The 24,254-nt window shown below is 40.7% G+C and overlaps 1 protein-coding gene across 1 annotated transcript in view; it reads right to left on the reverse strand.

Annotated features, from left to right (window-relative positions):
• The window catches only part of WWC1 (WW and C2 domain containing 1), a 68,102-nt gene that overhangs the window by 9,571 nt on the left and 34,277 nt on the right, over positions 1-24,254 (reverse strand). The window contains exons 4-16 of the mRNA XM_035105164.2: positions 23,695-23,771; positions 21,722-21,801; positions 20,835-20,964; positions 19,886-20,032; positions 19,558-19,631; positions 16,526-16,768; positions 11,543-11,632; positions 9,576-10,111; positions 5,653-5,761; positions 4,923-4,997; positions 4,106-4,192; positions 1,752-1,944; positions 311-460 (exon numbers count right to left, since the gene is read on the reverse strand). Of these exons, the coding sequence (XP_034961055.2) occupies positions 311-460; positions 1,752-1,944; positions 4,106-4,192; positions 4,923-4,997; positions 5,653-5,761; positions 9,576-10,111; positions 11,543-11,632; positions 16,526-16,768; positions 19,558-19,631; positions 19,886-20,032; positions 20,835-20,964; positions 21,722-21,801; positions 23,695-23,771 (1,991 nt within the window). The remainder of the gene's footprint in view (positions 1-310; positions 461-1,751; positions 1,945-4,105; positions 4,193-4,922; positions 4,998-5,652; positions 5,762-9,575; positions 10,112-11,542; positions 11,633-16,525; positions 16,769-19,557; positions 19,632-19,885; positions 20,033-20,834; positions 20,965-21,721; positions 21,802-23,694; positions 23,772-24,254) is intronic.

Consider the following 24,254-nt stretch of genomic DNA (forward strand, 5'->3'; position numbering starts at 1 on the left):
AGCCAAGAGAGGCTGCAGGAGGTGAGCTAGTTGCCAGTGCGCAGTCAGCAGGGAGAGAAGGAGGGGACGGCGGCAGGAGGGACCGCCTCAGCCTGCCCAAGCCAATTTGCTTAAATATTTTAAAAAATCCCCCAGATGCCCATGTTCTGTGTATAAGATGACCTCCAATTTTTTAACTTTTTTTTTAAACAAAACCCCTTGTGTTATACACAGAACAATACGGTATATTTCAGAACCACAAATCTGGGGTTTTGTCTTCTATCCTACCTAGTGTGATTTCTGCAAAACATCTTTATTCGTAAGTTATTACCATTTTTTCAGTGCAGGGTAGTTTGGAACAGATATCATCTTGCTTATTTTTACTTTGAGCGTGCAGGTATTTATAGCTAAGGAGGTTATACCAACGCGTTGACCTCTCTCCAGATTTGCAAGTCTCAGCGAGGCTAATTTGTGCACCTCCCTGTAGAAACAAAAAACAGCAATGGACATCTTCAAAACATTCAAATAGCAATGAAAACAAATGCTGAGAGAAATGTATGACCTTGAGGTACGTATATAATTTTCCTTCCCTTGCAATTTCTGCATTACACAAATAACCATTTCCATAATTGCAGCAGCACCTTTTTCAGCTGCCAGGCCCACAGCGGGGAAGTCACATCGGCAGTATCTACAAGCATGCCTGGCAAGACCAGTTTGCAGAAATAGCACTTCTGCATGAGTGCAACCCCCTGCTTTAAGCACCATGGGTGCTCCCAGGATATTTCTGTTGGGATCCACCTTTGAATATCAACTGACCCATACAGACACACAAATAGTCGCTTCAGTAAGCACTGCCTACTGCAACTGCTGGCAGCCCCATATGCTCCCGAGGTGCTTGTGAGGGTACCATCATTATGAGAGAACCAAATGCAAGAGAGCAACCTTATGGCAAGAACTTGAAGTCATGCATTCATAAATTCATTGTGGCAGAATAAGACCAGTGCTCAAAATAACAATAGAGAGTTGATATATTAAAGGCATCACATATATCTGTAATTTTTGTTCTGCTTAGTTTTTATTAACAGTTTTATGCTGGCTTCATGTTTACAGCCGCTACCATTATAACAATCTACAAAAATGCAAATGCAACACGCTGTCTAATAACTGTTAGTGAATATATAGGATGTCATTCAAAATATGATTCTATGAAAATATACGAACAAGCCACTTCAATATGATGTATATATCATACAACACATCTCACAAAAATACAAGTAACTACAAGTTGTTATATGTATCAGAGTCAAACAAAGAATCAAACAAGTCAATGAATAGCGAGGAACACCAAGCCGTCTCTCAAAGGAAGATGTCTCACGAAAGTCTCAAAGGAAGACGTCTCTCTTATAGCAGAAGTCTCTATTATAACAGGCTGCAATCCTAAACCCACATACCTGGGAACAAGCCCCATGGGACTAAATGGGACTTGCTTCTGAGTAGACATGGCCAGGATTACAGCTCTAGTTGTTTAATATATGAGCTTGTTTTCATTGGTTTGCAGTTTGTATTATCTTTGTATCAGTAAACACTGATACAAATGCTTTAAAGGGAGAGATATAACTGCATTAAATAAATAAATAAAATTATTAATTTCCAGAAAATAGTTACAAAGTTCTGTTTGGTAATGTAATAGTTATACAGGGAACCCTAACTATCAGTCAAATGATAGTTTAAACACTAAAAGCATTAAGCCAACAGCATAAAGAAACACTAACCAAGCACTCTTCAAGGTGGTACTTATTCAAAGCGCAGACATCAATCCTTAATGTCTTCTGTCGTAATACAGAATAAGGGATTGCAACGCAAAATAATTCATTGTAAATTAGATTGTCTGATGCTTCCATTAGGCTTGTGCGGAACAAACAGCTTGTGCTTTCAGAAGAAGGAAGAATAGCCACACGAACACTCCTGTTGAAAAAAATAGCTTTAATCAGCATTATTTACTTTACAAGCATATGTGGAGAGTATTGCAGTTCTGCACAGCGTCCCCACACAAGAACTTAGCATAAGCAGCAGGATCAATCCCAAATATAATAGTGAGCACTATGCTGCTGTATACTTGCCCTGAAACTAGCCATATAGTAGGCACTGCTATTTTACGTCTAATTATTTCAGCAGGGTTTCTGTTGGATATCATACAGAGCTGGCATGATGGAATATATGAAAGTTCATTTATTAGAATAATTTAGTCAGAAATTAAAGACAGGAAGATTGTGTATGAGCTACAGACACGTGAAAATATCTGAGAAAGACTGTCTGAAAACCTCTGTTTCTGTCTTGGATTATTTTCTTTTGTACAGAGACGGAAGAGAGACAGAAAACTGTGATGAGCCACATAATCTACATAAACAACAGCTTGCTGCAATTCCCTTATGGGAAGACATTAGGACAGATAATTATCCAGTTTCCCAGAACTATTCATTACTATTCTTTTACAGAGAAAAACATTTACAAATAGACTATAGTCAGATAATGCATGCATTAATCCATTAAACCATTTATTAACTCCAGTTTATGCTTAATCTTGACTCAGAACTACTTTAGTTAATTTCCTCTGCTTCCGAGAAAATATTTTCTATTTAAAAGCAAACCAAGCTGGGTCAGTTAATGCTTTTAACATTTGTGGCTTTGTTTGTATGTGCTCCATGGAAGTTTCCTTCCTTCTAACTTTTGTACTTCACAGAGGCCTCTTCTGTACCAGCTGAGCTATTCAATGAGGACAGATAGAAGGACAATCTGTGGTTGTTACAGCTACCAAACCCCATGCTCTGCTAAGTCCTGTACCACCCAAGGCGGAAAAGGGGGAGTGGCTGGAGGAAAAGAGGTTTCCCAGCATTACAGTGGTGTACTCCCCTCTTCCACCCCAATCCTTAAACTGGGTGTGTGAGGTGAATGGGAAGACCTTGGATCCAGCACTACTGAAATTATGATTCAGCAGAGCATCTAATTATACCAATACATACCACTGCATTGTGAAATTTACCATCCTATTTCCTATGTATGGGTTGTATCCAATGCTAGTGAAAGAACAGGACATCTGCAACAGGACTTCCCCTCCACCATCCTGCACACTCACCCCACTTTCCTTTGGGTTTCCCACTAACCCTCCAGAGTGATTTTTTTTGGGGGGGGAGGTTAGGGGTGTGCAGGAAGTGGGGTGGAAGCCCCATTGCACAAGCAGAAGTCCTTTATGCTAGATAGAGTAGTTTGATGTTTGGATCCTCACACAACAGGATAATGAGTAGCCATAATGTTCAATTATGGAGATTATACCCCAGATGAGTGATGTAGCAGTCAAAGTGTGGAAACTCTATTTCTTTTCTTTTCAAGTTAAATTGTGAGTGCATTCTGAAAGTGGGGACTTTGACTTAATATAGTTTTTGTACCTATAAAGCACTATAGCTGACTTAACAAGTGCAATCCTATACAGTGGAACCTTGGTTCTTGAACGCTTTGGTTACTCAAACATTTTGGCTTCCAAATGCCGAAAACCTTGAAGTAAGTGTTCCGGTTTACATCTGACACAGCTGTCGGCTATTGTTTCTGGGGTGCCTTGCTTTTCAAACGTTTCCGAAGTTGAACATACTTCCGGAATGGATTACGTTTGAGAACCAAGGTACCACTGCATATGTCTATTCAGAACCAAGTCCCTCCCCAGGTTCAGTGGCGCTTACTCCCATGTAAATGTGTATAGGATTGCAGTCCAACAAGACTCCTTAACTAAAGTTTAGGGTAACAACAACATAAACAACAACAAACAGTTTTACTTCACAACTGAAGTAAGCATATTTGGGAAATCGCACTTGCAAGCAATAAAATGGATCCTTTATGAGCTGGTCAATGGCCTTCATAACAAATTAGCCAAAAGACAATGAATCTGCAAAAGTACACAGGAATGCACCAAATTTCAGAAAATAATTCCAATTTCCCATGCCATATGTTAAAGTTGGCACTTATCTACCATTTGATAGTCAGCTTATTCAGTACTGATTTCTCTCTGTTTCCCTCTCCCCATCTTCCTCCTACAATCTTATACAGACATGTCCAGCATGTCATTCCACTTACTTACACTTTCTGGTCTTGCTGTGGCAGGAGAACAGGCACATTATTCATCTGGGCAACTAATATTGCAAACTGCTTATTTTTCTCATCATACCTAAATTGGAAAATAAAGAGAAAATATAACTGTAGGCAGTGTTAGAAATGACCCTAATCAAAAAAGAGGTTGTTGATATTCTGAGACACTTTCTGATTTTCTGTGTACTCTTAGACGAGCCGAAAACAGTAGAACTTACTTCTGAGTGCGCACACACAGGATTGGACTACAGGTCTACAACCACAAGAATATTAACCACCAAACACAGTGGGATTTAATTCAAGTAATTAAGTTTAGGATTAGTGAGAGACAAAATTGCTAGATGGAGTGACAAGAGTTTTTTGGCAAATCAGAATTAATTTACTCAGGGGCCCATTAAAATGCAAAATAGGACTGGGAAATTCACTTTCTGCCTATAAAAGTGAATATAAATGTTTAACATTGTTAACAATATGGTGGAGGGAAATATATTCAAAGCAGGCAGCCCATCATGCAGTTAGATTTCCTCGACAACTTACACTATGCTGAAATAAGCAAGGGATAGTGTATTAAGAAGTACCAGAGGCCTGTACTCTGAGGCCCTGTCATCAGGTCAGCAATATTCTCCCATCAACACCACAGATACACAAATCCAAAAAAAATATTTTTATGCCATATATTTAACTAAATATTACATGAAATGTTGAACACTGAAAGTTATTTGCACAATATAAAAGACTCCAGAGTGGGAGAAGTATTGGAAATTAATTAAGATATTAGTTCCAAACAGTAGAGAAATAACTCAGCTTACTTCATTGAAATTTGAACTTTAGCAGTCTTAGTTGCATCTTCGTTGTCAAACACAACAGCTTCTGGCACACAAGGTCTGGAAAAAAGAGAACATTTAGATGGCTTAATTTCTGCAATACTGGTGTTGAATTGGGTGAATCATTCCACAAAAACAATTACTGTATTTTTCCATGTATTAGATGAGGTTTTTTGACTCAAAAATCATGTCAAAAAACTGGGGTCGTCCTATACATGGATGGGGGGGGGGAGAAGCGGCCCGCCCGCTAGCCAGTTGGTGGGAGCGCAACTTCCCCCAATGCCACTGCATGCGGGAAACAATCTAGGGAGTGTTTCCTGCCTGCAGCTGCGTGGGGGAAAGAATTTCAACAACTTTGGTCCATCTCCCCTCCTTTTCTTAAAATTGAGTCCCCCAAAATTGAGGGGGGGAGGGTCTTTTACATGGGGATGTCTTATAGATGGAAAAATATGGTAAATCCTGGAAGCTCCCTTGTCACTCTGTCTGATTTGGTTAGGATGTATACCATGTAATACAGTGGTACTTCGGTTTAAGTACACAATTGGTTCCGGAAGTCTGTACTTAACCTGAAGCATACTTAACCTGAAGCGAACTTTCCCATTGAAAGTAATGGAAAGTGGATTAATCCGTTCCAGACGGGTCCGCGGAGTACTTAAACTGAAAGTATTCAAACCGAAGCGTACTTAAACCGAGGCATGACTGTACATAAGAGTACCTTTGCACAGATGCTTCGTACACTCCACTGTCTCCAGCCACAGACTCATCTGACACTGCAGCTGATACACAGGCTGTCTTCAGTGCAGCTCCTTCAACCATACTTACACCTACAAAAACAGAGGGAGGAAAGGGAAAAAACAGTTTTGATAATTTTTATCATGAGTTGGGTGCATCAACAAGTGAAAGACTAATCCTTAATTTGTATGTTGTTATCCCCTTAAAAAGAACCCTTTATTTAGACAACAGACAGAACTTTTAAAATGTTTGCAACCAAGTCTGTTATACTGGGAATTAAAAAAACGAAACAAAAAACTTTGCCTAAGGCAGGGGTAGCCAATGTGGAGCCCACCAGAGGTTGGATTAAAATGCAAATCTTCCCTGACCACTGGCCAGAGTAGCAGGTACTGATGGCAGATATGAGTCTACCAACATCTGAAGGGCAGTGTGTTGACATAAAGTCTTGGAGAAATGCTGCAGATAGACAATACTGAGCTAGAGGAACCAACGGGCTGGCTCAGTATACACCACTTTCATATGCTGAAATCAAGAATGTTTAAAAAATAGACTTCAGTTGTGCAGATGTTCTGCAGAACAGACTAAGAGATGATCAGGTAAATAAGACAAGGCCAACACAGCATAAGAGCCAGCAAGTTAAATGCAGCCCACCAATTACAGTATTTCTGTAGATTGATTGTCAAGACAATATGTGAGCCCACCGTAAATTAATTATTGGCCTCAGTTGTTCTGCTATCCTAAAACAATGGCATGTTCTACAACTCACCTTCATGCCTCTTACCTTAAAAAGCTGCTCCTTATTGGTAACACTTCTCTACATGGGACCTATAGATTTGCAGTCTTTTAAGAATGCAACCTTTGTGGCTTCTCAAGAAAATCCAATATGTGTGAAAAGAAATTATTCTAATTAAATATTTTCCCGATACAGGTTCTTTCTCTCTCCCTTTAACTTCATTATTATTTTTTAAAATCTGCATGGTAGTTTTTAACTGCATCAGCACATAAGCAAAGGCAAATTCCATTGTTCAAGTAAATTAAGCTAGATAAAAAAGACACTGAAATTGGGGAGCAGAAAAAGCTTTGGGGAAAAACATGATTTCACTAAAGAAGGGGTGTTGGAGATTTGGGGGATATGCTATTTAGTTCTACTTACAAGAACATGTGAGGACACATGATCCCAGGAGGCCAGGCTGTAACTCAATCAGGCAGCTTTTGCGCTGCTCTAAGCTGTGTGAGCAGAACCCAGGGAGTGGATGCTTTCCTCATTACTGCCCTGAAATAAACTACCTGTGGTGATTATTATGTCTGCTGACTGAATAGCAACCCTAAATCACTTAATCTGCTTAGCGCCTTATAGCTTTCACTTTAACAGCCGCAGCCATTCTCAAAGAGCCAAGAAAGGTTAAGACTAATTACTAGCGAGATCTAATGGGAATAATAACTATTTCATAGTACAAATGTGGCCATTGCTCAAAAGAGAATGGAAAAGCTCAGGGCACCGTGTTAAAGGCAAGCACCATTCCAGTATCTTTCCTTGATCAGGTTTATGTGACCCATTAATACAGTGATGGGCAACCTTTTGAGCTTGGTGTGTCAAAATTTGCCAAAAACCCCGAGCATAACTTGGGTGGTGTGTCACTTCGAGAAAAAAACCCATAATTTCATGATATTTATAGTTTAAATAACAAAAATGTATACTTGTTTCCCCTTTAAAAAAAAAGGAAAAAGGGGAGGGCCGCGTGTCACCAAAAATGGCTATGCGTGTCAGTGCTGACACGCGTGTCATAGGTTCGCCATCACTGCATTAATATGTTGCTTACTTAACACAACAAAACCTTAGCGATACTAACTGAGATTCTACTTGGTGCTCTTTCACAGATTAGCAAGTAAGTCTATAGGGTAGGTGGACTGTGCAATACCTAAAGAGTTCCAACATGCCAGTCCTTCAGCAAGCTCACAAAATAAAAGCTATGTGGCCATCTTGTGGACTCTTTGATACCATTTTGTGAGTCATGTTGGACTCAAAACTGTCCACGGAGGCTCAGGTCAATTCTTATGTCCAGGGCAGCTGTCTTTCAGCTCCACCTGGTACCCCGGCTGAGACCCTACCTGCCAGCAGACTGTCTCACCATAGTGGTACATGCTCTGGTTATCTCCTGCTTGGACTACGTGGGGCTACCTTTGAAGGTGACCCAGAAACTACAACTAATCCAGAATGCAGCAGCTAGACTGGTGACTGGGAGTGGCCACAGGCACCATATATAACATCGGTCCTAAATGATCTTCATTGGCTCCCAGTGCGTTTCTGAGCACAATTCTTTTCAATATATATATAATTCGATTGGTTTTTGCACGTTTTCCAAACATCACACCCCATCTTATACAATATAACAAAGCTTTGGCTATCACAACCTAGGACTTCCGTCAACCTCGTCTAATGGTTTTCTAACTGTTTCTGAGCACAATTCAATGTGTTGGTGCTGACCTTTAAAGCCCTAAACAGCCTTGGCCCAGTATACCTGAAGGAGCATCTTCATCCCCATCATTCATCCCAGACACTGAGGTCCTCATCAGAGGGACTTCTGCTGGTTCCCACACTGTGAGAAGCAAGGTTACAGGGAACCAGGTAGTGGCGCCCTCCTTGTAGAACACCCTACAACTAACTGACTTTTAGAAGACATCTGAAGGCAGCCCTGTATCGAGAAGTTTTTAATGTTTGATATTTTAGCATATTTTGATATGTGCTGTGAGCCACCCAGAGTGGCTGGAGAAACCCAGCCAGATGGGTGGGGTATAATAATAATAATAATAATATAATAATAATTGTTGTTGTTGTTGTTGTTGTTGTTGTTGTTGTTGTTGTTGTTGTTGTTATACAAGCAGCAATCCTAATGCCAAGCTACTTTAAAAAGAGTCACTGACAAAAGGATGGTTGTCTGAATCCACCCAGAGTGTGGAGTCTATATACAGATTTGCTGGTGCTGCATGATTAAGATTTTAGAATCCTTTGCACTCATAAACTGTGTACCATTTTGTTCTGCTAAATCAGCGGTCAGCAAGGTTTACCGGCCATGGGCCAAATCACTCCCATGGAGACTGTCCGTGGGCCGGACTGGCACAGCGTGACACCGGAAATCGTGTCTGTGCATGTCCGCGGTGCCAGAAATTGCTTCTACGCATGCCCAGACACCCAAAATCACGCCTGCGCAGAAGCGATTTTCAGCGTCTGGACATGCGCAGACACAATTTCCGGTGCCGCTCAGTGAGTCCCCACGTTGCACTGTGCCGGTTTAGTGCAGTGCGCAGGGGACTCGCCGAGCGGGCGGCTTGGTTCAGGGGTGGCTTGAAACGGTCTTTGTGGGCCGCATCCGGCCCATGGGCTGCACATTGCTGACCCCTGTGCTAAATGGAAAGTGGTATATAAAACATTTCCATAAAAGAAAGAAATAACTAAGTTGCAGTGTCAACTATTTCACTTTCAATTAGAAACAGCTGTGCCAGAAGCAGCCTGTTTGCATCTAGGTTGTTGCTTTTATGTTTGACCAACTCCTCTCCCATTAAAGAACATATTGTAGTTTCAGTCACAGAGCTATTGGGGGCGGGGGGGGGGGGGAGAGAGATCTGCTGAATGAATAGACACTTGCTTATGGATACCAAATAAATTTAATGTACTATTCCCTTCCTTATCTGTATCTTCTTTCTGGACACACATTGATAACAAAATTTTACCTCCACTAATGTCTCCCCTATGGTGGTTAGTACATCTAAAAAGTTTTTGGGTTTTTTTTACATTTGTTCATTGCTTTGTGGGCTGCTTTATTTTAAAGTGTTGTTAAATAAAAGCAGTTTTTAAAGGGGGGGAAATAATTTGGCTGAATGGGAGGAGGTGGGCAATAGTCACTCTACCTTGGTCCAGATGTTTGACACCAGTCTTAGATTCTTCCATTCTGTACTTCCTGCCACTTGCAGTGTTTAGGCCAAGTTCAGAAAGACCACTGTTTATTTCAGTATCTTCAAAATCCATTTGACCAGTGAAGGTATCGCCTGTGAAGAATGGGTCCATCACTAGTGGTGAACAAGGTGGAGAGGGAGAAGAGAGAGATGACCTTGGAGACAAAGAAGTCAATGATTTTGGTGTCCCAGATAAGGATCTCAGGGCCTGGAAACGGTTAGCAACATCAGTTTTCTGAGTTTTCACCACCTCATTCTCATGGATAGTAGTGATGCAGCCTGAAGGCCGAAAACCAGTGGCTTTCTCCAGAAGTAACATGTCCATTTTGCTCTGGTAGTCAGAGTCCAGCTGCTCGAACTGTTCATTGTACAGATCAGTAAAGCTGGCTGAGGTTGAAGAATCCTGGCTTGAGGTGACCAGAGAACCCCTGCTGGATGCAAGAGAGCCGGGACTGCTGCCAGAAGACAGGGAAAGCATGCTAGATGAAAGGCTGCAAAAAGAGAGAGAGAGAGCAATATATCTGAGATGAAAGGTGCAACTAAGAGTGTGGTATAGCAGCTGGAGTGCCCTAACTAGTAGCAAGGAGACCTAGGTTCAAATTCCCAAGCAGTCACAGTTCGTAAGTCTAAGCCGCTAAAGGGGTTGTTGTGCAGGATAAGGAGAGACAGTACCTTGAGCATGACATAAATTGAGTGAACAGACAACAAACTCTAAGTCTTAATTAAACAGACTACGGAACTTTATGTGCTGGGAATTCCATCAGATTCCCACTTCTTGATGACCTTCCATTGTCATGCAAAAACCCATCTTGTTCCAGTGAATATATATGATATCCCAAACTGTTGTGTGTGTGTGCGTGTGTGTTGATGCTTCATTTTGATTGAATATTTATGACAGGGGAAATTTAAAAGCAATTATCAACTATTTTTAAAAAAACAGCCTAAATGCAATCAAAAAGCAATATAGAAATATTTGAAGTAAATGAAATAAATGCAAATGCATTTTGTATAAAAGTACCTGCTAGGTGCATGCAATAAGATCATAGCCCCATATCGTGTTGATATCTAAATTCTACAGGAGGAGACATGTTGCTGTATTGTGCCGCACAGTCACACATCAGCACCCTGCATCTCCACTTGCATCTCCTTATAGTAGTCACTGGGTTGTCATGGGGTTGAGACATATACTGCAAACCAAATGCAGCTTTTCTGCACCAAAGCAAAAAGCTTCTGCTCATGCTAATGTTCAGGGCTTTATAATTTTGGGCGGGTTCAAGACACTGGGGGAAATGGATGAAGTTTTTTCTCCTTTTCCTAGTGCAAGGTCACTTAAGGAAGATCAAACAGATAAAGGATTTTCCCACACAATACACAAATAATCTATGGTACTGACAGTTCAGGGTATAGTGATCACTACTTTCAATAGCTTTAAAAGGGGGTCAGACAGATTAACGGGACTATCAATGGCTATTAGTAATGATGGGTAAATGGAACGTCTATGTTAAAAGTCTATATGCCGCTGAATACCAGTTGCTAAGGGCTTTTTTATATATATAAAAAAAGAGGTCTGTTTCATTCATGCCCTGTTTGTGAGATTCCCAAGCCCAGCAGAGGGCCATTGATGGAAAAAAAGACACTGAGCTAGGTGAATCACCATAACCAATTCATCAAGATTCTTCTTTATGTTATTACTTGTATTTCAAATGAAGAACAATGTTTGAAAACACCATTTTGCAACACTATTTCAATCCCAAAGTTAACACAGCAGCAGATGGTACAAAGAAGTTGTGCTGTTTTATGATTGGCAGCATGTCCATTTTCAAAAACCAGTTTTAGAAACATGTTTCCCATATGACAGAATTGTAGGAGTATACGGCCAATATTCATGTGAAGTATGTGCAAGAAGCCTGTGGAAAACTTACTTTTTCAGCTGGATGTGCAACATTGCCATTAATCGCGTTGTTTCCTCTAGTTCTCGGACCAACTGGTTTCTTTTACTATTTAATTTCAATCTGCAAACAGGGGAAAAACAGCTTAAAATGCAACTCAAAGCATTATCCTATTAAGGAGCCATAGTAAGCCCTTCCAATACAATGCCCTGAAGATGGGCAGGGTGTAGTCTCCCAAGCCCTGTCTATAGCAGCATTTTGTTAAAGCAGTATTTTGTTCTCAGTACTAGTTACAGGTAGGTAGCCGTGTTGGTCTGGCGTAGTCGAAACAAAATATTTTTCTTTTCTTCCAGTAACACCTTAGAGACCAACTAAGTTTGTCATTGGTACGAGCTTTCGTGTGCATGCACACTTCTTCAGATACACTGAAACAGAAGTCTCCAGACCCTTATATATAGTGTGAGGGTGGGGAGGGGTATTCTCAGGAGAGTGGTGGGAATGGGTGTTTGACTGATACCATCCCAAACATACAAAACAATCCATTGTATATAGCCAGGCCCTACATTACTACCGCATCTGTTCCAACTCTACAGACAGAGACTCTCACCTAAGACATCTACAGCAAACCTTTTTAGAATTAAAATATCCGCCTGATGAAGTTAAACAACAGATCAACAGACCCAGACTGATACCCAGAGAGAACTTGCTGCAAGACAAACCCAAAAAATAAAATAACAGAACACCATTAGTAATCACATACAGCTCCCAAGTTAAAACAGTACAACACATCATCAGAGATCTACAACCTCTCCTAGACAATGACAGTTCCCTTTCTCAAGCTCTGGGAGGAAGACCTTTCATTGCCTACAGACAGCCACCCAATCTTAAACAACTCCTCACCTAAAATAATACAACCACCAGACTCAACATGGACACTGGTACCAGAGCCCGCAATAAACCCAGATGTCAACTTTGCTGCCACATACACTCGGACAACACCATTACTGGCCCCAACACCAAACATACCATCTCAGGACTATTTAATTGCTCATCTTCTAACATTGTGTATGCCATCAAATGCCAGCAATGCCCTTCAGCTCTCTATATTGGACAAACAGGCCAAACCCTACGCCAAAGGATAAATGGACATAAATCTGACATCAGGAATCACAAGACAGAGAAACCAGCAAGAGAACACTTCAATCTCCCAGGACATTCTATACAAGATCTCAAAGTAGATGTCTTATTACAAAAGAATTTCAGAAATAGACTGGAAAGAGAAGTTGCTGAACTGCAACTCATTACCAAACTTGGAACCATGGAGAGACCTGGCCTGAACATATACATTGGATTCTTATCTCATTAGATAAAGTTATCTTTATCCATCTCACCTCTTGCTTTTTCCTGTAAGACAAATTGCAGTCGTTAACAGTCATCAACGAGTTTCCACACCTATCAGTCAAACACCCATTCTGACCACCCTTCTGAGTAATACCCCTCCCCACCCTCTGGCTATACATAAGGGTCTGGGGACTTCAGTTTCAGTGTATCTAAAGAAGTGTACATGCACACGAAAGCTCATACCAATGACAAACTTAGTTGGTCTCTAAGGTGCTACTGGAAGAAGTAAAAATTTTATTTTGTTTGTTCTTAGTATTCACATTCAACTTCACATCAAAAGCTTCTTACTACATAACATTTTAAAAGCAATTATAGTGTAACTCAATAAATGTTATGTTGCATAGATCAGAATAGGAATAATGGGTGTCACCCGAAGAAACTTCCTATCTATATAACTATTCCTTTATTACTATTCTTAATTTCTGAAATTCACAATTCTTCGGCATCTTGCACTTCAGACGCATCTTGCAGTTCTGGCTTCACACTTTCGGGTGCAGTTTAAGATTTGTTGGTTGTAGAGAACTTTAAGGCAGTTTGAAAAAATAAAAAGTATCATCAGCCATGTTAGTTTTGTGTACAGAAGGCACCTGATCTTCTCTACATTATTGGTCTTTGCAAAAGGTATGCAAACTATTCAGGAAGAAAAAGATCTGTTACATAAGCAAGATTAGTGTTTCCTGGCAGGGACCCAAAAATATGTAAGGTGTTTTGGGAGGATTGTCTCTCACTTCCTTATGTGAACAGACTGAATACAAGCGTTATTTTAAAGAGGAGGAGGAGGAGGAGGAGGAGGAGGAGGAGGAGGAGGAGGAGGAGGAGGAGGAGGAGGAGGAGGAGAAGAAGAAGAAGAAGAAGAAGAAGAAGAAGAAGAAGAAGAAGAAGAAGAAGAAGAAGAAGAAGAAGAAGAAGAAGAAGAAGAAGAAGAAGAAGAAGAAGAGGGGTTTGGATTTGATATCCCGCTTTATCACTACCCGAAGGAGTCTCAAAACAGCTAACATTCTCCTTTCCCTTCCTCCCCCACAACAAACACTCTGTGAGGTGAGTGGGGCTGAGAGACTTCAAAGAAGTGTGACTAGCCCAAGGTCACCCAGCAGCTGCATGTGGAGGAGCGGAGACGTGAACCCGGTTCACCAGATTACGAGTCTACCACTCTTAACTTAATAACTTAACTTAATACCGTAACTAGTAACTAAGCACCACGACCTCAACAAGCATCAAGTGGTATTTTTAGAAAAAGAGATGTGTGTGTCCCTCTTTCTCATCTAGACAGCATTTGAATAGCTGGAGGGCAGCAGGAGATGAATAAATATCACATGCACTTAGGATTCTGGAATATTTCAGATGTCAGGAGGTTTTAAACCCCACAAACATGTTTTTAGTTCATTTGTGTGGGATGGCTGTTAGTTATGCACAAAAAGAAGCCATAAAATCATGCACAAAAAAATAAAATAAGATAAAGGACAGCATGTTCAAGTCATTTTTAGCGAGACGAGCCTGACTGTCAGAAACATCATTGCAGACTCAAAGTACTATCCACCCACACACCAAGTCTAAAGAATGGCAATTACAGAGAGGCTTTTCACCCTGTTACTACTGCACCTTCCCATGGGGCTTAATCTGCAGCTGAAATGGTGATGCAGTCTCACAAGATCCAGTCACCAAATATAATTCTTTTTTAACCAAATGAATTACAGGAGACAAGAGTGTGAAAAGCGGCAGATTTTACGTGCTTGATAGTCTTGTTGTCAAACTGCATCCCTCCTAAAACTTTAGTTCCTATGGGGATAACATTTAAAAGAAACATTTGAGTTTAAATATAGCTACAATTCTAATGTTTCTTTGGAGATGTGAGCCTTGCTTCTGCCTAAATATCCAAGTAATACAGCACAAGAAAACCCAATTTCCATATCAATTTCCGTGTTTATTGGGGATACTGATGTTGAATGCAGCAGCTGAACACATCAACTTTATAGAGATTCACACCATGAGATGACACTTTTTGACATCTCATGCCTGATCATTCCAAGGTTGAAACAAATGTCATGAAGAATGTGACATGTCAACAGATATCTTAAGTGACTAGAGACTGGAACCAAGATTTTGGCTGGTAAACCAGGTTTTAGTATTCTCCCTCTCTTGTAATATTAGAACTTAAAAAGGTAAAGGGACCCCTGACCATTAGGTCCAGTCGTGACCGACTCTGGGGTTGCAGCACTCATCTTGCGTTATTGGCCAAGGGAGCCGGCGTACAGCTTCCAGGTCATGTGGCCAGTATGACAAAGCCGCTTCTGGTGAACCAGAGCAGCACACGGAAACGCTGTTTACCTTCCCGCTGTAGCAGTACCTATTTATCCACGTGCTTTCAAACTGTTAGGTTGGCAGGAGCTGGGACAGAGCAACGGGAGCTCACCCCGTCACAGGGATTCGAATCGCTGACCTTCTGATCAGCAAGCCCTAGGCTCTGTGGTTTAACCCACAGCGCCACTTGCGTCCCCTATATTAGAACTTGGGATCATACAAGTAAGTCAAATACAAGAAGACATGGAACAGACAAATAGAACTTATTCACACCACACATAATTAAACTGTGGAATTTGCTGTCAAAGGATACTGTATTGGCCACCAACAGACAACTTTAAAAAGGAGGTTAAGACAAGCTCATGGAAGAGAAGGCTATCACTGAATACTAGCCATTACAGCAGTACTTCCACTGCCAGAGGCCTTTTAATACCAGTTGTTGAGAACCAGCACTCAGTTCTTGCACTCTGGTCCTGCCTGAAGGTTTGCATAGGCCAGGGGTGGGGAACCTCTAGCTCACAACCAAATGAGATTAACAGTCAACCCAACAAGAACGCCACAGAAAGGAGACCAAAAGTGGCAGTCAATTGATGCAGGTGAGTCATAGAGGAAGCCTCCATTCTCATTAGACCTTCTCCTGTGAGGAGTTGCAAGGCAGAAACAAAGAGCCTAGGCAAGTCATGGAGGAAGAGTCATGAGAGGCCAGGACACCTTCTCAGCAACAGTCCCACTCATTGAAGAAGGCTTAAAGGGTGTCTTCAGCAAGGTGGTCTGTAGCAACAGCAGCAGCAGAGTAGGACGACTGTTTAGGACAGGCATCCCCAAACTTCGGCCCTCCAGATGTTTTGGACTACAATTCCCATCATCCCTGACCACTGGTCCTGTTAGCTAGGGATCATGGGAGTTGTAGGCCAAAACATCTGGAGGGGTGCAGTTTGGGGATACCTGGTTTAGGAGTTACCCCAGCCTTTCATGACTCATCTTCTGCAGCTTGCCTGCATCATCCGCTACTGCCCTCTGAAGCCGCTTCAATGGCCAGCAGCTCACCCAAGGCTGTTAACACACTGTAGTTTGCAACATCACCTGCCTGTGGCTAAGTGAACTGCAGTGCAATAACATTCTTATATTTTTATTATAGGTATAGATAAAGCAAACAAAACAAATGACTGTAACACATGCAATTAAATTATAGTCAGATGCAAGCACCTGTAACAGTTTAATTAGATGCAAGTGTCTGTAATGAGTTTTCTAAAACACAAGAACAGAAGAAAAGAATCCACTTTTACTATTTAAACAAAGTAAATATGTTAAATGTACCTTTCTGTTAAAGCTTTGCTTTGCGTATCTCTTGCAGTCTGAAGATCTTCTTCTAGACGTTTTCTTTCCATCTCCAGTCTTTCCACTTCACCCTGAGTCCACTTCCTAGGGCTAATGAACCTCATTTCCTTTAGAAGTTCCTCCTTCTCATTGATTAACATTAATCGGTCTCGTTCAGAATCCAGCACACCAGGCCAGGCCTCACTATCCAATTTAGCCAACTGTATTTTCAAATTTGCTATTCTATAGGATGAAGGAAAACAATTAAGTTTGCATATGGCACATATGTTCCAGCAATCTCAAAACACCTTCCTGTTGGGCTCTCTTGCATATTCAACTAGAGTAGTACTGAACACCACAATTTATCAGCTCTCACCAGTCGTATAAAAATTGTGTCCTAATGTAGTGACATAAGATGGCGTGTCAAAGCACAGAACCCATTATTTCAGGACACTTCTTTTTTTTAAAAGAGAAATGATTGAGCTTGTTCCCATAGCAGGGAAGTTGCTGCTTAATTAATTTAAATTCTATAATTAATAGAAATCCATTCAAGCTGCACTGAACCCTTCTTTGCAGCCATTTTAATGTTCAACTGCCTGGTTAAGCCCAACATTGTGCTCCACTGATGAATTAGCATTGGCATTAGTTCCTAATCCGTGAATTCCACTGTGAATTTATAAAGACTGTGTTCTAAGAGGATTGCTCAACTGTAATTTGATAACTTCTGTCAACTATCAGCATGGATATGGTAAGAGGTCAGATTTGTTCTTAAGGTGGGATACTTTTCACCTTCAAAATTAAAACAGCCTTCTATGTATCCTACACAGTAGTGCTTACAAAAGTAAACAAGCCATCTTATAAATCTGGCATCATTCTCTCCCTCTAATTTTCACTTTGCAATTTTCACTTGAAAGAAAGCCATGATTCCACCTGTTCAGCATTCAATGATGGGGAATTTTAGTTTAATCATTAATACCTTGTAACACACATATCATCATTACCAGGAAGTTTTGTCAATGGGGATTGTAGGATGTCAGGCACCAAATCAATTTTTGTTCCTATGGCTCATAACAAATGGAGGAAAAGACAGTTCAGTCTTAAGCTTGCTTAAATAAAAATCGTATTGCACACTTTCATATGCAAGGCTCTTTTATCATTTACATTATGCCAATCCTTGCTATTTTCATTCTTATTCTTGTTACATTGTTACTACAATTTAAAAGATTGGGAATTGAAGCTCGGAGATAGTGATAGGCAGAGTCTGATTTCCTAGATTTAGGCCAATGACTTGCAGCTGAACAATATTGGTCCTCAACCAGTTTTACTCTAATGAATGAAATATGGGGATCTGACATCATCAGAATAGGAAAGCAAACAGTGTGTTAGCGTAATCAAGCATTTCAGTGGGACCAAGCCTTAACTGAATCCACTACAGATGTAACATGACATTCCATAAATAAATAAATAAAATTTAAAAATGGATGCACATCTCAGGAGTCTTAACCTGAATTCATACTCTAGTAATGAATAAGAAATATATTTTGATAGTAACTGGGGATTTAATTGAAGATGCACACGGTATCTGAAGCAGGAGTACGCTTTTTGTGAAAACAAAACTAAGAAAAAGCCATCACAAAGTCCCTTGTTTTAGAATAGTGTTAAGCATGTCCTGTTGCTTTGGTTCTTTAATGCTCTGTGGTTCTATACCTTTGTTTGATTTTAATAATGCAAGCCAACTTTGAGACCCTTGGGGACAACTTTAGGGATCAAAAAGTGGTATATAAATATTTCTCTAAAGAATAAATGAAAGTTTTAAATGCCATTTTTATATGTCTGGTGATTATGACAGGAAGAGCAACCTCAGTGTTATTATTTATTATATTTTCATATATACATACCAGGTACATGCCCTGCCTTTCTTCTATCATTGAACCCAAGGTGACGTGTGTGGTTTCTGAGTGATGACCGAACCAGATATGCTTAGCTTCAGCAAGTGCCTTCAGGGCATACCCATGGGCATACCTTTAGTACTGTACCAAAATAGTTGGCTATTCTGGCAACAGAGACTATCTAATAACAGGAATCCAATACCTTATTATTCATGTTTTGCTATCCCCTGAATAGGACAAAAGTCACCAAAGAATTTAAAGGAACAACTTGGGCACATTATTTCAGACTAGTCCCCATTTGCATTATCTTTCTTTCAAAGAGATAGAATCCTTCAACAGGCTCTGAGTCTGTCTCTAGACCAGGGGTACTCACCCTTTTTATACCTACTGCCCACTAATGGTAGGTAAAATTTCCTTACCACCCACCAGTGCTCGATGGAAAGAGGATTCAGCTTGTGCCATAGAACCCCCTACTGCCCACCTAGAATCCTGAAACTATGAACCAGGTTGACAACCCCTGCTCTAGACAAAGGAAAGAGGGAAGAAAAGGGCCCTGTTCTCAGATGCTATGCATAGCAACCAGGGAAGAGAAAACGAACTAGGAAGTGATTGCACACTGGTATAAGTCTAAAGGGGCTTCCGAAAAATTGGCCTTGGGTTGCTTACAACACCTACTGACTTATTTATAGTCTTTATCTGATTACTGTACTATAGGTCTTGTTTGCTCAATTCTCATAGTGGTTGGCCACTATAAGAACAGAATGGGCATTTGATGAAATCTAGAACGGTTCTTAGGTTCTTTCAATATCTCAAATTTTGCTGCAAGATGTTCCCTAACTCTAGAATAAAATCAACAGTGGCATGGTTTGTACCTTCACAGTAAGCTGCCAAAATGAGAGTTAAAACTAGTGATCAGTCTTGACAACAAAACACTATATAAAAACTTTGCAACAACTGTAATAAAAGTTTATAGGCTCATCACTTATTCTGATCCAAGGACACATTCTGATCCAAGGACAAATTCATCCTCATGTTCTAAATGTGTACTTTTTAAACATACTTGTCCTCTTAAAAAACAGCTGTTTGTCTGCACTATGGATTTAAGTGCTTATTGTCAATAGTAGTGGGGGAAGGTCTACTTACTTTCGCTTAGCATCTTCATATTGGAGGCGCAGTCTCACCTTCTCAGCCAATTGATTATTCGTGTTCACAATAAACTAAAGAAGCAAATAGTAAAGTTAAAGGGTGTTGACACATTTTCCCCTTTGTAGATTAAGCATGTTGATATGAGTCAGAGCCAAAGTTCAACATATGCATCCGAAGATTAAGAAATAACATATGCTATAAATCTTTTCCATAAAATTTTACAAAGCAGTGGTTCAAACACTAGGTCCCCACAAAACATTATTTAATAGCTAAAATGGGATACAAGACTAAGGGAAGCTCACACAGTATTTTAGACTTTACATACATTTCCAGAAACATCAGTTTGGGAACCAGCATCCAGATACTGCTTAGACAATGGGAAACTGGAGTCTTCCAAGGATATACTGCTGGCCCACAATTCTGAATGTGATCCTCTGTCTGTCACAAAATTAGCTGTCAACCTGGCAAGGTTCTGGAACAAGAAAAAGTCAAAGTCATCTTCTTATTGCCTCACTGCTGCCCTGATGCTTTGAAGGAGAAATTTAAGACTGAATTGACATTGTGAGGGAGATATCAGTCCCTTATCAACTGATGGCCTGGTTCACCAATAACTCTATCTAAACAATGGTTAACATGAACTATTAATGAACTGAAGTGTCTGGCAGAAGATCACTTGGTTTATTATGTCACAAAGTAGCTAAAAGCACCTGCAAAAGTTGCTGAGCCTTGACAACAGTTTGAATTTTTTTGGCGCTCTTCACTCACGGTCCTTTAGCTTTTGGGTGATGATGGCCCTTAACCATGGTTAAGGAGGAGGTTTGGGTTCACACACAACACAAAGCAATAGTTAAGGTTCACTAAGGTTTATAGACTAACTACAAATCTTGTTGAATGAGCAACATTTTGAATATAGTTAATAAAGCACAAGTAAGCTATTGAACTGGGTTCACATGTAATGCTAACTCAATGTTTAATAAATCATAGATTCATAAACAATTATTAGGATTATGTGCAAATCAAGACAATGTGAAAAGGCATAGGTCCAGTTACATGTCACATTAAATCACAGTCACAGAGGTGGGGGTAGGAGAGACAGAAAGTCTAGTGTAAAGAGATTGCCTGGATTTTTTTAAAAAATGATCTTGTACTGATAATATAAGTTGATGTGTCAATTCCATACAAGCATTTCTGTTTTTGTAGTTATGGAAACAGAGTTGCTGTAATGGTAGTTTAAGATCCGCCTAGCAGAGGAGTTCACCCGGTCAATTTCATACCATAATGAGATCTTGTTTTTCTTTCTCTCCTGAAGTGATGGCCTTCTTAATAGCTTTCATTTCACTTAAGATAGCTTGTGCCTCATCAAGTTTATATCCACCTTGGGTATCAGCCATTTTCATATCAATTCTTCAAGATGATGTAAAAAATAGAAGAGAAACAGTTATTAACAGGAAAAACAAGACTAGTTAGCTCTAAAGACAAGGGAATTTGCTTTATGAATCTTGTTTCAGGGGGTGGGGGTCAAAAGAGTGATTTTTGAGCTCCTGGTGCTGTACCCTGCTCAAAATCCCCACCAATTGGATTTATTATCTGTCTCCAACTTAAAGAAAAATTTGAATATAAGATTTCAGAAACGGCAGCAACTGTGTTATTACTGATATTTGTAAACCGCTCTGGAAGCCTTTTGGCTGAAGAATAAGTTAATGTTTATTAAGTATTTATTCAACTTTCAACTTATACACCGCCCTATACCCGGAGGTCTCAGGGCAATTCACAACAAGACCACAACATATAAAATCCAACCAAAAGCAATAACCCAATAAGCCCCCCCCCAAGCCACATTCTAAAAGGTTGTTGGATGCTAATAAGATCAACCAAAGGCACGGTTAAAAAGGAACGTTTTTGCCTGGAGCCTAAAGGTGTGTAATGAAGGCACCAGGGGAACTTCCCTGGGGAAGTTAACTTCTGTTTTCATAAAGGAAGAAAAGGGAAGTATCAAATTAAACCATGAACAGCAAACTATAGGACAAATGTTGGTTACAAGCTAGTGGGAAGTCGAGAGAGAGCAAAAATCACAAGCTCAGGTTCAGACAATACACTAAGCCAAATCATTACATTACCCAACTAGATATAAATTTAAAATGTTAGAAGATAATTAACTTACTTCTTCAATGTTTGGAAGCCAATTTCCTTATACTGTAGTTCCTGTCTCATGTGGGCAACTTCTCTCTTCAGTTTATTAACCTGTTGAAATGTGAACAGAGCAAAGTATTTTGTTACTTTAACAAATATTTTCCACTACTTTATTCAGAACTTTATTTTAAAACCCCTAAAACATTTCTCGACTTGCACAGAAAATCAGTTTAATTTAATACCAAGTGAGGTAAGTGCTGCAAACCTTTGGAAAACGTTAAATGAATATATAGCGTATATGGCACAATCTCTCTACTAACAACTGTTATGGTTTTACCATCATTTAAGCTGGAAGAAAACACTTATTAATGTTTTTGTAAATGCAATTATAAATTGAGGAAAACTAAATTGTAGGATTATGGCCATGAAGCAAAGGTCTTTTTTTTGCACTTTGCCTTCCTTCCTTTCATTTACTTCTTGTTTTGATTTGGTTCAAATTTGTTTCTATTTTGCTGGCTCTTCTCTTGGATGCATGTATGTGATATATGTAATCAATAAAAATAAAAATGTTGTTGTTGTTCTTATTTTGTAATGGACACTGTGCATTGGCCTGGTTCATACATCACAAAACCATGGCTTAGCCCTGCACAGTAAGTAGCACAACCACCAGCACATTCTCACTAAGCCATGCTTTGGAGCAGGGTCCTCAAACTATGGCCCACGGGCCGCATCTGGCCCACCAGGGTACTGAATCCAGCCCACCCAGGGTTGTGAGAGGAGGATGCCCGGAGCTGCTGGAGGACGGACAGCTGGAGGGAAGCTCGCTGGCCTCAGCTGCAGGTTTGGCTCGCCTTCTGCTGCGCATCCCCCTCCCCTTCCTCCCAGAGGAAGAGCTGCCCCTTCCTGTCTCTCCAGGTCCCTCCCTCTCTCCCTCTCTCCCTCTCCCTTAGCCGGTCCGAAACTTGCTCGGAGGGGCGTGTGGCTTGCCCGAGGAAGGCAAGCAGGAGCTGCGCAGGAGACCTAGGACCTTGCTGGTGAGCAGGCTGGGTGGGCACAGCCGCAGAAGGCGCTGCACGGTGGCGGCGGCCTAGTTGGCGAAGCGTGCGCAGGATCGCTCGCCAGCCACATCCTTATGGGCAACTTTGCTCTCCCAATCGCCACCAGTCCGGCGTGCGCTCCTTGGCTCCCATTGCCCTTCAGATCAGTGCAGGTCAGGGGCCGTGGTTGTCCCGAGAAAGTGCACGAGGAGAGGCTACTTTTGCAAAAGGCTGCAGTGAGTTGTGGGGATGGGCGACACATGGGTAGGCTGTGGGGATCGAGGGTAGGGAGATGCAGGCAGGCTGGTGAGTGGGGATTTGGGGTTGGAGGAAGGGCGTGCAAGCTGGGAGGTGGTGGATGGGGGTTAGGGAGACATGCAGCAAGTTGGGTAATGAGGATGGGGCTAAAGGAGACACGGGTGCAGGCTTGGTCGTTGGGTTCTGGGTTAGGGAAGTACATGCTGGGTCGTGGGGAAAGGGGTTAGGGAGACATGTATAATCTGGGTTGTAGGAATGAGGGTGTGTGCAGGAAAACACGTGTATAGGCTGGGTTGTGGGGATGGGGGCATGGAAGGCCTGCATGTAGACTGGGCCTTGGAGGTGAGGGAGATCCATGTCTAGGCTAGGTTGTAGGGATGAGCATTAGCGATATTGACCATCTCATTAGCCAAAAGCAGGCCCATACTTCCCATTGAAATACTTATAAGTTTGTGTTGATTAAAATCGCTCTTCATTTTAAATATTGTATTGTTTTTCCAGTTTTTTGTGCACCACAAATAAAATATGTGCAGTGTGCATAGGAAATTGTCCATATTTTTTAAAAACTATAGTCAGGCCCCCCAACAGTGTCGGAGGGACAGTGAACCGGCCCCCTGTTTAAAAAGTTTGAAGACCCCTGCTTTGGAGCACTGGAAATTTCAGATTGTTATATTACTAGAAATTAAAAGTACCACTTTTACCCTCTTACCCTAGATTTTGTGGTAGCAATTTCCGCCTTAAGAATTTCTGGGTCATATTTTGAGCTAGATGAGGAACTGGAAACTACTACAATAAAAGGAAACAAACAAACAAAACAAATATTAAAAGCACACCAAAGAAGCAACAGAAAAGTATACAAACAAATCACAATATTTCTCTTGTAAGCATTTGAGTTGGCTGTATACACAAAATTTTGTGTTGGCTATCTAGCAGTTTCAGGAAAAAGAAGGGTTAGAGGGGAAAAAGTATTGGAAAATGGAAAGGAGGGAATCTGCAGTGATTTCAATTGAAAGCTTGTCTCAAATTGTAACTTCAAGATTTGAGAAGTAACAATTTGCTCTTCCAATCCTAACTTTCCATTTTAAAGGTGTTTTCTGTTTTTTAGAATTTCAGTATTTAAAGTAAAATCTTTCCTACTGACAAAAGTCACTGTGACAGATTCTACTAATCAAACCTATTTGCATACATTAATGTCATATAGTATTTATCTGCAACAGCAGTGACATGAGTAGCATTTTTATATATACATGCATGTAGACACTTATGTGT

This window comes from Zootoca vivipara, chromosome 2 (assembly GCF_963506605.1).
Source record: "Zootoca vivipara chromosome 2, rZooViv1.1, whole genome shotgun sequence".
In the NCBI taxonomy this organism is placed as follows: domain Eukaryota; kingdom Metazoa; phylum Chordata; class Lepidosauria; order Squamata; family Lacertidae; genus Zootoca; species Zootoca vivipara.